Source organism: Trichomonas vaginalis, chromosome VI (genome assembly GCF_026262505.1).
Source record: "Trichomonas vaginalis G3 chromosome VI, whole genome shotgun sequence".
Lineage (NCBI taxonomy): Eukaryota > Parabasalia > Trichomonadida > Trichomonadidae > Trichomonas > Trichomonas vaginalis.
Genome location: NC_067208.1, coordinates 183,442 through 196,282, shown reverse-complemented (window position 1 = coordinate 196,282; position 12,841 = coordinate 183,442). Strand labels below are relative to the sequence as shown.

The 12,841-nt window shown below is 34.3% G+C and overlaps 9 protein-coding genes and 2 pseudogenes across 11 annotated transcripts, besides 2 other annotated features; 6 read left to right on the top strand and 5 right to left on the bottom strand.

Annotated features, from left to right (window-relative positions):
• Positions 1-8,434: part of a mobile genetic element that runs on past the window's edge.
• Positions 34-444, bottom strand: TVAGG3_0776930 (ATP binding; the record flags this gene model as incomplete). The annotated part of the gene is made up of 1 exon (XM_051246163.1): positions 34-444. One exon carries the CDS (start codon positions 442-444, stop codon positions 34-36), a length of 411 nt encoding a protein of 136 aa, XP_051081638.1.
• TVAGG3_0776920 lies at positions 903-1,779 on the bottom strand (annotated as a pseudogene). The gene has a single exon. A coding segment is annotated over exon 1 (877 nt).
• TVAGG3_0776910 (organellar and viral DNA polymerase type B) lies at positions 1,821-3,118 on the bottom strand (the record flags this gene model as incomplete). Its single annotated transcript, XM_051246162.1, has 1 exon — positions 1,821-3,118. A coding segment is annotated over one exon (1,298 nt), but the record flags the coding sequence as incomplete, so codon positions are not given.
• Positions 3,136-3,853, top strand: TVAGG3_0776900 (uncharacterized protein; the record flags this gene model as incomplete). Its single annotated transcript, XM_051246161.1, has 1 exon — positions 3,136-3,853. A coding segment is annotated over one exon (718 nt), but the record flags the coding sequence as incomplete, so codon positions are not given.
• TVAGG3_0776890 (uncharacterized protein) lies at positions 3,861-4,133 on the top strand (the record flags this gene model as incomplete). The annotated part of the gene is made up of 1 exon (XM_051246160.1): positions 3,861-4,133. One exon carries the CDS (start codon positions 3,861-3,863, stop codon positions 4,131-4,133), a length of 273 nt encoding a protein of 90 aa, XP_051081635.1.
• TVAGG3_0776880 (uncharacterized protein) lies at positions 4,193-4,630 on the bottom strand (the record flags this gene model as incomplete). Its single annotated transcript, XM_051246159.1, has 1 exon — positions 4,193-4,630. A coding segment is annotated over one exon (438 nt), but the record flags the coding sequence as incomplete, so codon positions are not given.
• TVAGG3_0776870 (uncharacterized protein) lies at positions 6,718-7,014 on the top strand (the record flags this gene model as incomplete). The annotated part of the gene is made up of 1 exon (XM_001300943.2): positions 6,718-7,014. The coding sequence occupies one exon, from the start codon at positions 6,718-6,720 to the stop codon at positions 7,012-7,014; it is 297 nt and encodes a 98-aa protein (XP_001300944.2).
• TVAGG3_0776860 (protein of unknown function, DUF4107 family) lies at positions 7,213-7,740 on the top strand (the record flags this gene model as incomplete). Its single annotated transcript, XM_001300944.1, has 1 exon — positions 7,213-7,740. One exon carries the CDS (start codon positions 7,213-7,215, stop codon positions 7,738-7,740), a length of 528 nt encoding a protein of 175 aa, XP_001300945.1.
• On the top strand, positions 8,435-9,084 carry TVAGG3_0776840 (annotated as a pseudogene). The gene has a single exon. A coding segment is annotated over exon 1 (650 nt).
• Positions 8,435-9,164: a mobile genetic element.
• Positions 9,165-9,523: 359 nt separating this feature from the next.
• Positions 9,524-9,989, top strand: TVAGG3_0776820 (doublecortin (DCX) domain-containing protein; the record flags this gene model as incomplete). The annotated part of the gene is made up of 1 exon (XM_001300945.2): positions 9,526-9,888. One exon carries the CDS (start codon positions 9,526-9,528, stop codon positions 9,886-9,888), a length of 363 nt encoding a protein of 120 aa, XP_001300946.1.
• Positions 9,990-10,415: 426 nt separating this feature from the next.
• Positions 10,416-12,607, bottom strand: TVAGG3_0776810 (platelet formation protein family; the record flags this gene model as incomplete). Its single annotated transcript, XM_001300946.1, has 1 exon — positions 10,438-12,180. One exon carries the CDS (start codon positions 12,178-12,180, stop codon positions 10,438-10,440), a length of 1,743 nt encoding a protein of 580 aa, XP_001300947.1.
• Positions 12,608-12,841: the final 234 nt, after the last annotated feature.

Here is a 12,841-nt window from a genome sequence, read left to right as displayed (position 1 = left end):
TCTTTCAAGCTCATTTATGTAAAGTTAAAGATTTTAACCAACTCGTATCCAAGCGTGCATTGTTATATAAGGAGGCATATAATCTTTTCCATTACCTGCTGGGTCTGTAATACCAGCTACAACATGTGTATGATTTCCTGCAGTTCCACAGAAAATACCTGTGCTAACATCTTTGGGGTCAGTTGTGATATCATATCTATGCATTCCCTGTCTATCCGAACCCGCTGCAAGATTTGTATAACCTCTTTTTGTTATTGAATGTGAATGGTTTCCTTCCACAGATGTTCTTCCACTGAACCTATGCATATGTGAAGGAAGGTTTTCAATACCTATTTTCTTTGAACCTCCCATCTTCATTGACTGAGTATTAGTGTAGAATGGAAAACTGTCAACTATTTCATACCATCTACCACCAAATAAAGTGTTTGGATTTATTGGATTCATAGACGTATAAACAGCTCCTATAGGATATATTAAATCATATATGCTCATAACTCTATAAACATATTCTAAAGAACTTATGTCATTAAATACCATTTGGAATGTATCTCCCGGATGAAATGTTGCATTTGTTCCACTTTTATAATGTAATGTTAGTTCAATAGAATTATCCAAGAAAAATTCAAAAGTATCTGGTTGAAGACCTCTAACAAATTCAAATGGAGTTGCTGGTTCACCATTTATAATTTCTGTTGTAAATGTCATTGTATCTGGTTTCGAAAATTTCTTTGTTAGTTCTGCATCCACATAAGTTTTGTCTGCTTTCTTATCTAACATTGTTGGTAGTTCATGCTTCAAAGTTTCTGGCATGACTTTCAATGTTCCTGCAACTCTTATCTAAACTGTTAAGAGTATCTTTTACGCTTGTACTTGGATTTTCTAATGGTGCACTTGAACCAAGGTCAAAGTTCAATATTATGTCGTCTGCTCTAACAGTAGTGAAGGATTTATGTGTATGGTTCTTGTCAGCTTTACTGTCTAATGTAGCTTGAAGTTCATTTATATCGGAGATGTTGTGTTTATGAGATTTCAAAACTTTGTTCGTTGCTTCGAGTTCAACTTTGTCAGCTTTACTTTTAATAGCATCTTCAAACGTTATTTTTGCCTTAACTCTTAACATAAATCTTGGTTCAACTAATACACCGTTAACATTGAAAGTAGAGGCATAAATTTCACCGGTATAACCAAATGCTTCTGGTGCTTTAGCTACATCATACTGTACAGTACAGCTTATGTCATAACCTTTAGCACGAATGTATTTATATCTTCTTTCATTAACATTTTTTGTCTTCGCTTCATCACTTCGTGTTAAATATCCATGGTAGTCCGTTATAATCTGTTCGTCTGAAGTTATATAATGAACATGGTTCTTGTCCGCTTTACTATTTAATGTAGCTTGAAGTTCATTTATATCGGAGATGTTGTGTTTATGAGATTTCAAAACTTTGTTCATTGCGTCAAGTTCATTTTTGTCCGCTTTACTATTTAATGTAGCTTGAAGTTCATTTATATCGGAGATATTGTGTTTATGTTCTTTATCTGCTTTTTCGGCTAATTTCTCTTCTATCTCATTTATTTCAAGTTCATGCCTACCACCACCTCCCGAAGAAGTATTTTTCTTCAGCTCTTGAAGAACGTCCACTTCGCCATCTTTGGTGTCAATAATGAGACTTTGAGTTAAAACCTTTCCTGTCTTAATGGATGTTTGTAAAACTTCTTCTTCACCATGTTCGGGGTCATGGTCGTCATCATATCTTGTGAAATCAGAGATGTTGTCATACATTAAGCATATCTGTCTCAAAAGTTCTGCTATTTGAAACTGGAACGAAAGATATACAGAACTTTCATCATCTCCTAAAGTCAAGTCTGCTTTCTTAAGTATTTCTTGAATGTATGCAATGAGAACAGAGTACCTTGGAAAATATTCGAACAATATTTCATTAGCTGTTGGTTTTGGTGGTTCTTTTGGAGTTTCTGTTGTTTCAGTTCCTTCTGTAGGTTCTGTTGGAGTTTCTGCATCTCTTGACTTCAATGCTCTTGCTCTCAAAGACCTAAATGTTAGAGCACCGGGTTTTACAAAGGACTTTATAAATGCTTTAATAGTTCCTGGTAAGTTATTGTTAGCATTAAGTAAGTTCCTTATGCTTCCATCATGTACGTCCATAGCACTATGTAAAAAATCTATACTTTTCTTGTAGTCAGCAATAGACTGACTGTGATTTTTTAAAGATTTGTCAATACCTTTAAGCCAATCTTCATGCATGTCTGATACTGAGCCAAGAATATCATTTGCTTCCTTTAGTGTATTTTGTGCTTGTCGTAAAGTATCCAATCCCGTACGTGCATTGTTTGCTATACGTCTTACAGTATCTATTTGACTCCTTGTTTCTTGCATCCAACCAGATAAAGTTTTAATAGTATCCGAACCATTTGAAATGAAGTTCAAAGCATTTTTAACGTCATTTAAAACTTCTTCACCAAGTACCGCCCATATCTTTCCGATTTGGTATTGAAGAACTCCATATGAAGCAGCTGTTAAACCAGTATTTATAAGGTCCCATATCCATGATTTAGCAGTTTTTCCATCCTTTCCATCCTTTCCATCCAAACCGTTTTCGCCTTGAGGTCCTTGTATTCCTTGTATTCCTTGTATTCCTTGTATTCCTTGTGGTCCTTGAGGTCCGGTGTCACCCTTCTCTCCTTTCAGTTCATCTTTATGTTCGTTATAATATTCTAATGTCATAAGGTGTACATCATTACTGCTACCAGCAACGCCGAGAATTTGTTTCTCATTCATGACTAAATTCTTTAGGCATTTAATGTTGTCGTCAAATCGAAAGCTCTTTAACAATTCAATGAGAACATTTAATACTTTCACTAATGAGGCATCTACTGTAGAATTTATATATTGCACCGTTCCATCATTTATGATGGGAACCTTGCTTGTTGTAATGAATGGGTCATAAGTGTTAAAAGTATCGAAATCAATGACTTTTTTAGTTTTTCCATCGTCAATGACTAAATCATTGCCTTCAATGGTTAAAGTTGAGTTTTCGTTTACTAGTTCATGTGCTCTTCTTGCTTCATTTGTTTCATACGCATATGCAGCAATAGTCATATTTTAATGAGAATAAAATGTTGTTCTATTTGCAAAGTACAGACCCAAACGAATACGGGACAGTAAAGCTACAAACAAACTTAGGTCTTCAGAATGAAGCGCTTGCTTTCAGAGTTGTTGACTTCAATACTATCGCAACTTTTGTCATAACAGATGAAACAGATTTCATGGAGTTTGAAATAGATGACAAAAGAAGTGTTGTAACATTTCCTAACAGAGCCGAGTACAGAATAGATAAAATTGCTGGAGTCATAGATACTCTCATAAATGAAGAAACTATTGACAACATAGATGTCGAACTCTCTTCTGAGGGAACATTGAAGTTCAGTAGCAAGAAAGAGTTCAAGATACCAAGAATGAGTCATAGAGTACAACTTCTTCTGGGAGCATACCATATGACATTTCCTTTGAAAAGTGTTGACAAAACGATTGAGATGAAATCTGTTCCATACGTATGTTATGGTAATTGTTTGTACGTTGAGTCAAAAATAGCTAATGTCACAGGTATTTCAGGAGTTAATAGTAAAGGTTCAGTAGAATATAAATCCTTCTGTTATGCAGTCAATTCAATGTTCATTCCAAACGTTCCTGTCATAGCAACTCATTTAGGTAAATGGGTTCGCATTAGTCCTCATAATTTGAAAGACATGCAATTCAGACTTGTTGACTTTCAAGGAGAGCCTGTAGAACTGAAGGCACCAGTGCGAATGACTGTTGAAGTTGACTTTTTAGAAAATATTAAATGCAACAGCTTACAAGAGAACTCAGAGCTAAAAATATAAAGTATGAATGTTATGTATTAGGTCATGAACTTTGGTTGTTGCTGTTTGATGAAACAAATGAGTTAGTTATGCCAGTCAAGAGAACAGAAAAAGGCGTCAAAGGCGCCGAGCGCAAAGCGCTATATTGTGTTAGTGAAAACTGCACCAAGTCAATAAGATTAGGTTTGCATTATGAAGATGAGTTCGATACTGTTGAAGAAGTTTTGGACAGATATTACAAATTGCTAACTTGAATTTTTTTGACTGACGGCGCAAAGCGCCAAGATGGGCTCAAAGAGCCCTCCTGACTGCTTTAATTTACTAAAACATATTTCAAGCAAAGCTTATAGTAAGTAGATAGTTTTGTATACTCGTTCGAATATTTATACTTAAACTCAACTCCTGTAGTTCCTGGTGTTTCAATGATGCGGATGTTACCTATTTTCATGAATAGTGGAGTTTGACCACAGCATTCGATTTCAGGGTCGAGATAGTCAATGACACATTGTTTCCCTGTTATTCGTGAGATAACATTTTCAAGGTCCTCCTTTGTTAGAATTATTTGGTTCTTGCTTATAAGATTTGTCAAAAGCTTCTTATCGTCTTTGAGTAAAATTGTTTGGTATAACTGAAGAAGGTAATGGTCTACGTTATCTGAAGGATTTGTTTGAACATTTGTGTAAGGGTTGTCGTTGGCTTCTCTTGAAAGAATTTGGTCCAGTGGTGGATACTCTAACTTAACATCTGATGTAGCGTTAGCGTTTGAAGCTGAGTTTAAATTCACCGACTTAAGTTCTGGTTCTTTTTCTTTCAAACACTCTGAACTATAGTTCTTTATGACAATATTGTTTGTCGTTCGTGAGTCAACATTTGATGTTGGTTCAATTGGAACATTAACGGCACCAGCTAAGATGGATTTGCTTCTCATTTCATATAGAATAAAAACCTTTTATATGTATGAAATGAACAATATACTCGACAAGGGTTTGAATGTAAAGCTAACGAATGAAAATATTGTTGAATTCACTGAGACAGGAGCTGTGTATAAAGATGTAGAACTACTGAACAAAAGAGCTAAGGGAAGAAGCAGGAATATGAACAAAGGGTGGAAGCCTATAAAAATTTATGTCAATGATGGCTCAGGAGGTTCAAACATAAAGTATGCAGAAAGTTATAGAGTTTATGCTCTCAAAGGTGAAAAGCCTTCATTTAAGAACAGCTATTCTAACACATATCCTCAAAAGCTAACGGATGGGGAAGTGGATGATATGAATGACAGCAAAAATATTAACAGAAATGGCGACAGAGATGCATGGAATTTGTTTACCATCAGTCAATTGAAGGTTAAACTTTAAAACAATGTTGGTCGTTCCCATGGAATGTTTTTGACTTTAATGGTATTAGTCATGATATGAATCTCAAGGTATGAACGAGGAGAGATGAGAGACTTATATGCTTCCCAAATTTCTTCAAAAGGTAATGTTATACCTGACTGTTTCCAAATGAGTTCAATGTCATAGCGTGAGAAACCTTGAAAGATAACGAAGTCAGTTATGAGACGTTTTATGTTTAAAGCAAGGAAACGCCATGTTTGCATAAGTATTGCTACAGTTAAGTGGTAATGTCTGACTTTAGTTATGATGTTAGCTAATGGTGAGTCTGCTTTTGACACTAAACCTTTTCCGGCGAAGTCGTCACAAACGAGCAGAGTGTTTGAAGGATACTTTTTGAAGGGGTATTTTGAAAGTTTTGATAGAATGTAGTTTGTCAGTCGTTTCATATCGTAAACTCCTGAGTATTGACGTAAGTGGTGTTTGTCAATAATTCTTTCCATCTCTTCTGAAGTCTTTTGCATTCCTGACTGTATGAACTCTACAATAGCATAATATTTTCTCTTACGTCGAATGTAACGTTGAAGAAATTCAATGAGTTCGCTATCTGGAACTTTAACGACAGAGGCTTGAACTTTTGACATAAATGTTTTCGCTGTTGAATCCATAGAGTCTGAAGTTGCTGATATAATGATTTGGTCATAGTAAGAGTCGTTTCCTAAACGCTCTGTTATGAGTATATGACGAATGAGGTTAAATGTCTTACCTGAACCCATCTTTCCACAATAGAAATACACACCATTTGAACAGAACTCATAGTCCTTACTGAAAGGAAGAATGAGAGAACTGTTGAGCTTTTCACTGCTTTCATTCATGTCTTCATCTACGTCATGTATTAAATGCTTCATTTTATCTTCATTAAAAATGCAAGTCAGAAATATTCAGAACATAGCACCGAGTCTAACTGACAAGAGTATAAAGATATACTATGAACACGTTATGATGAAACCTACCAAAATTCAAGAAAGTCAGTATACTTATGAATATCCAAGACACTGGGTAGAGTATGTAGGAGGTGAGAAAGCTATTGAAATAAGACAAGTTAGAAGTATTCCAGCAGGAAGAACAATATTATTGAAGAACTTTAATGTTTTGAGGTATAATGATGAAACAAAGAAGCAAGATTTTCCCTGTTGCTGTGTATGTGAACCTAGACACAGGAGATGACATGAAAGTTTTTAACACAAAGCTTCAAACGGTAGTGAGAGAACAACTGACTGCGGAAGGACATCCATTACCTTCAGAAGTTACCATAGTATATAATTTTGAAACAAATGCAATAGATTTTAAAGTCGTCTCTGCAAAGAAGTCAGGTTTTACATTTAATGAAGCAGATGTATATTCGAATGAAAACTTCAAAGCTATTGCATGGTTAGATAATGACGATTGCTTTAAGAAAATATTTAAATTCAGTGACTCAAAGATGTCAATAGATGACCTTCGTGGAATGTTACCATCGACGTTTACAGTAGAAGGTTCAGCAGGATTGCTTACAAGATTGTCAATTGGTGGTATTTGGTCTCGTGAGAACATTGTTATAAAATCCAGTATAAGTGAATTTGCTGAAGAATCTATATTATGTCTTTCAAACTACATGTATTCGCCACCGAAGCATTATAGTATAACAAACTTTGTCAGTAAGTTTAACATAAGACTTGTCGAACCTTCTTCAATGAAAGATGTTGTGCTACCTAAAGATGGAAAGGATGGACTCATTATTGAGATGATTTTAATAGCATATTAAATGAGCTTGTTCTTGAAGGTCATTCATGATGAAATAACTGTTGTAGAAGATGTTAGCAATTGTTCAGACATTTTGAAGCGTATAGATGAGATAAGAAAGAAGTTTATGAATGAGAATGTTTATGTTTCATTGACTTTCTCCAGTAACGAGAACTTTTATGAGATAATATTGAAGAGAGATGATTTTAATATGGTGTAAATGGTAGCTTGGACAGCTTTAGGCGCAATGGGAACAAAAGCATTAGCATTTGGAGCAAAAGCACTTGGGGCTTATGACGCAGTAAATAAAATGAGTGGAGGAAGGGTTTCGAAGACATTAGATGCAAATAAAGGGAAGATTGGAGGCTGGGTTGCAAAGAAGTTAAGATTAAATAAAATAGGGCTCATAAATAAAGCATCCAATTTGGTTGCGACTGAGTCAGAAAATGCTTTAGGAAAGGACGATGAGTTTGCAAAACACGCAAAAGACTTTAATGACCAGATGAAAGGTGAAACAATGCATTTAAATAGATTCGATGGAACTAAAGAAAATGTTTCTTCTCCACCAGTAGTTCTTCCGTATGGTCCCTATGGAATGTATGGAAATCCTTACGAAAGACCATTTGACCCATTGACTGGTGGAAGTAACTGGTATCATTACGGACGAAGAAGAAAGACAGTCAAGTTGGAGACAGACGTGAAGAAAGCAACTAAAAAGAAACCAAGGAAGAGAGTTATAAAGCAATGAATTCAACAGGTTAGAAATGAGGTTAGAAAACGTGTTAGATCTAACATTCTAACATAAACATGGGCTTCGCCCTTGCCGCTAGCGGCTTATTTTTGTGCTATGTTTTCATACGTGTGAGGGTGGTGATATCATTAATTTTTAAGTTTATTTTTTATTTTATTTTTATTTTATTTGGATGTAATGACAGAACAAAAGCAACTCATACAAATCAAAACATATAACAAACATACATTTAAACATTTATTCTTCCTTCCTGAGCATAACATGTTCTTTCAAATACATCCGAGACCAGTTGACTTTTCATTGACTGTTTATAAAGATAGAAATAGTTATATCATTAAACCATACGATGACGAAGGTAAGTTATGTAAATTGTACGTTAAGAAGTTAGAGAAAGTTTATGGCTTCAAGTATGACTACAATAGGGTTAACACTGATGATGAAGATATTGAGGAAAATTTATGAGAACATTAGTGAAGTTGTTAGTGAGAACGATAGTGAGAACGTTTATTTTTACATTAGTGAGTTCGTTAGTGAAGTGAAGTGGTTGGCGGCTTTGTAAATATTTAAGGTTAAGTTAGTGTTGTCGTTTGTGTTGTAAAATACACGTTAACGGTTTTGTAAAGTGTCAAATTCACAAGTATTGGGTAAAGTGGAACGCAGTGCCGCCGTACCCAACTTAACCATACTAACTAAAAATCTAGAGTCCAATCTTCGAAAGAGCTCCTCTCTATATTGGGTGCGTATCAATCCAAGAAGTTTCGCTTTTTAGTAACAGGGGACGAGTCTTGGTTTCAATATGCAACAGAAGCCAAAATCATGTGGATCCCGAAGGATGAAAATCCGCAAACATTCCCGAAGAAAAAAATTGACACACCAATGATGATGTTGTCGGTTTTTTGGGGCGTGAATGGCATCATCGCAATTGATATTCTTCAAAAACCTAATACGATGAATGCTCAGTATCTAATTGACAATGTTCTTACTCAAATTATCAATTCTGATGAGTTTGAGAAATCCAAACAACAAAAACAAAAGTTTGCAATTCATTTTGATAATTCAAGAGTTCACAAAAGTCATAAGGTAATGAATTACTTGGTGGAAAACAATGTCAAAGTTGTTCCAAACCCAATTTATTCACCTGATATTGCACCCTCTGACTTTTATTTATTCGGCACGCTAAAAAAGAGAGCTGAAGGACGCGAATTCGCGAGTCCAGATGATCTTGAAAATTTTGTAAGAGAGCAATTTGAGCAATTTTCTCATGATGATTTAAAGCGTGTCTTTCAAGCCTGGATCGATCGCTGCGAACGCGTGATTGAATCCAATGGTGATTATATTTAAATAAACTTTATATATATGTAACTTGTTTATTTCTATTCGCAGTATTCAGGTTTGTGCTAAACACACCTTTGGACACCCTATAGTATCAAATGATTACATCAATGAATTTTGATTAATGGCATTTTAGATCAGGCGTTTTGTTCGTTTTTCAAAATTTGGATATTAAGGAGATTGCGATAAATATATCATAATCCAGGCAATAGTCATGTGATACCATAATCAAGCCAAGATTACTGACTATCTATGAGACAATCTGCGTCGTTAGTAAAATTATTGCCGATAAAAAAAATTTGTCAAAATTTTCAATCGAAATTATGTTATGGTATGTATATACTAATTTTATTGGGTTTGTGATATAAAATAAACGTCTGATTATTTTATATAAAAAGTCACTTTTGATATAAAAAAATTTGAAATGATTTAAGTAATCACTTCACTTAAATGACTTGCGCTCCAAAGAAATGCGGCCCAGGTGGCCCACAGATTTTCAAGACAGGCACAGAGCAACCACCAGCCTGCTACTTCTGGAACATTGGTGAAAAGAACTGCGATGCAGTTAAAGTTCTTATTAAGCCTTCCCTCTTCAGAAAGTGGGATCAGCTTCTCACACACCTTGCTAAGAGCTGTGATGGCTGCGGCAGTGGTGTCCGTGCTCTCTACTCTCCACAGGGCAAGCAATACAAGGATCTCTCTGAATTAACAAATGGCCTTGATGTTGTTGTTGTTCCAACAGGCTGCATGTTCGAGAAGAAGAAGCTTCCAGTCAAGCTTTCCTCAAAGCTTGGACTTCCATCAGATTACTAAACAACTTTCGGTCTTCCATGAATAATTGAGCATTTTTTACTAATCAAAAGCATTGCAAAGATCTTTTTAATAAATATTAAATGATTTTGAACCAAATCGATGAAGAAAATAAAATAACGAAATTCATTGTTTTTGCAAAAAGGTTGAGGAATTCACGTATTGGAAAAAGCAAATAAAATAACAAATATTTATAAACATACATAAAAAAATAAAGATAAAATATAATAAAATCCAAGAAATCATAAGATAATAGTCATTAAAAGGAAAACTACTCGATTAAAAATAGAGAATTCTGATAAATATTTCAAGTTTTTTTGAAAATCAACTTGAAATATTTTGAAAAATTTTGAGAACAAGGAAAATACAATAAAAAATGGATTCGTTACATAAACAACAATCTAAATGATGTTGTTATACTTTCTAGAAGTTGTCAAAAATAATATGAAATTTTTCTTTTTGAATTTCAAACAAAAAATAATAAAATTTATTATAAATCAAGATAAATGATCTAAGTGATATGAAATCTTGGAGTTTTGAAAAATAATTAATTCAAATTTTGACGGGAAAAGCGAAAATTTTTCCTGCATTTGTTACAGAGATTGCAGCAGGAGCAAGTTTTGTCATTCCTATAGACAAAACCGTATCTCCGCAATGAGCGATTGGATCTTTCGGGAAATTCAACCAAAACGCTTCGAAATTGTATATATTTCCTGTTGTATCCGCACACAAAACATAGTCAAATCCATCTCTCGATGACCAAGGACATAAACAAACCAAATGTTTTGTTTCTATTTCCCTTATTTTCTCTCCATTGACAGAAAACAGAATCAAAGAGTACTTCAAAACACCACCAACAGCCATTCTCGCATGAACTAAAACAAAACCAAATGATGGAGTCACGATGATAGACAAAACGGTTATTTGATTCAATTCTACGATTCTTGCGTTTGTTTGTCTGGAAAGTGACCAGAAAATCAATGCAGAATCCGTTGTTGCTCCTACTAATAAATCAAAACATGATGAAAAGCCAATACATGTTACTTCACCACTAAATGAAATTGCGGCACCTTTTTTCTTTGAATCAATTTTTGAAATGTAAACTTTTGAGTCTTCGCCTGCGCAAATGATATAATTATCATCTAATGTCATTGTACTGATCCTTGATGGAATTTCCATGTTTGACAATGTTTGGTTGTCAAATTTTGTCAAATTTATTTTATTTTGTTGATTTTCAGCACAATAAATCAATTTTCTGCCAAAAACAACCGGTAACGGATCATCCAACATCACTTCACTTATCTTTTGTTGTGTGAAAGACTTAGGAGATGAGCAACCATCAGTTTGCAACTGATTTAAGTCATAAATCAATTCGCAAAATTCATTTTGAATTGTCAAAAATCTCAAATAACATTCTTCGTTGACAATTTCGATATTCGCTGAAACCAATTGATCCAAATGATCTTTAATCAACATCTGTGTTATCAATGTCGGTTTCGGTTTGAGCGGTTTTCTCTTTGGATGTAAATTATCAAAAATTTGAGGAGGAATTTGACCCATGTGATCCAAGAAAGATCTTAACTCAACTCTATCTTTTGTTTTCTTTGATGGATAGCTTTGTGTTTTGTAAGTTGGATACATCTCTTGTTTATAGACATTGTAGTCTTCTAAACTCTTCTGTTTTACTCCCCAAATCAGGTCAATCCATTGGTTTATGTTTTCTGACACAAAAAGTGACTCCAAAGCTTTTCTGTGTTTGTAAATGAACTCGAATTTGTTTTCATGACACCATTCAGGAAGAATTACATCTCCTAGTTGGTTCTTGTCAGTTTTTCCTGGATCGAAACCATTAGTATTTTCGAGAAACTCTGTCATGAAGAAGAATTCCGGAATTAATTCTCTGAAATCTCCATCTTGTTCTCGAATTTGTCTCGAAGTGTCAGAAATCTTTGTAAACAATCTAGCGGCGTGGTCGAATCTTCCTCCTTGTATTTGAATGTGCATGGAAGTAAATGGTTCCATTCTTATCAAATACTGGAAAACACTTAAAGGAAAAACAGGACCATTTCCATAAAAATATGGTTTCATTCCGATATTTTTCATTTCTTCGTATCTTTTCATTATATCATCCAATCTCTTTTTCGTCAATGCACCAACAGGTTTCGACAAATCCCTGTAAACACTTGGATTATTTAGATCTAATTCAGGTGAACTAAAATCAGTCAAAATCCAAGGAAATAGTGGATACTGAGAAGGAACTAAAAATGATCTGCCTGAGTAAATGTTCAAATTCATTAAATACTCAAATGTTGAGATCTCATGATTGACCCATTTTTCTGTCAAACCGCTATTTTCCCAGAAACCTTTAAATAGCAAATTTTGGATGATACTTTTTGGAGGGAATTTCGATAAAGAAATTGTAATTAATGACAAAATATTTTCGTATTGGAAATTTTCTTTGAATCTGATGAAATAATCATCACCATCGATTGTGAAAATTTCAAGAGAATTCTTGTCATTTCTAAATGTCCTCTGGAAAATGGCTTTGATCTCATTAAAATGGATAATAATTGTTTTTCCATTCTGACAGAAAAATTGAATGTATTGTCACGAACGATTAAAGCCGCTAACGTTTCTTTTTTGACAGAAATCAATTTACATAAAACTCTCGATTTGATTTCGTCAAAATCATTTTGGCACTTTTTGTGAGAGCTATCGTCAGCGGTTTCATTGTTATCGTCCACTTCACCTGTAATAGAAAGGAAACTTGAAGAAGAATGAGCAGTTCTTAACTGTTCTTCTCTTATTTTTATTGCTTTTTGTTTAGCTAGTTTAACATTACCTGAATCTCTTGTTAAACTTGCTTCCATGTGGTCATTAAAAGCAAAGTTTTGTCTGAGTTTCATCGGACAAAAGAATGAACAAATTTTGTTGTCACGTTTATATCTGACAACTT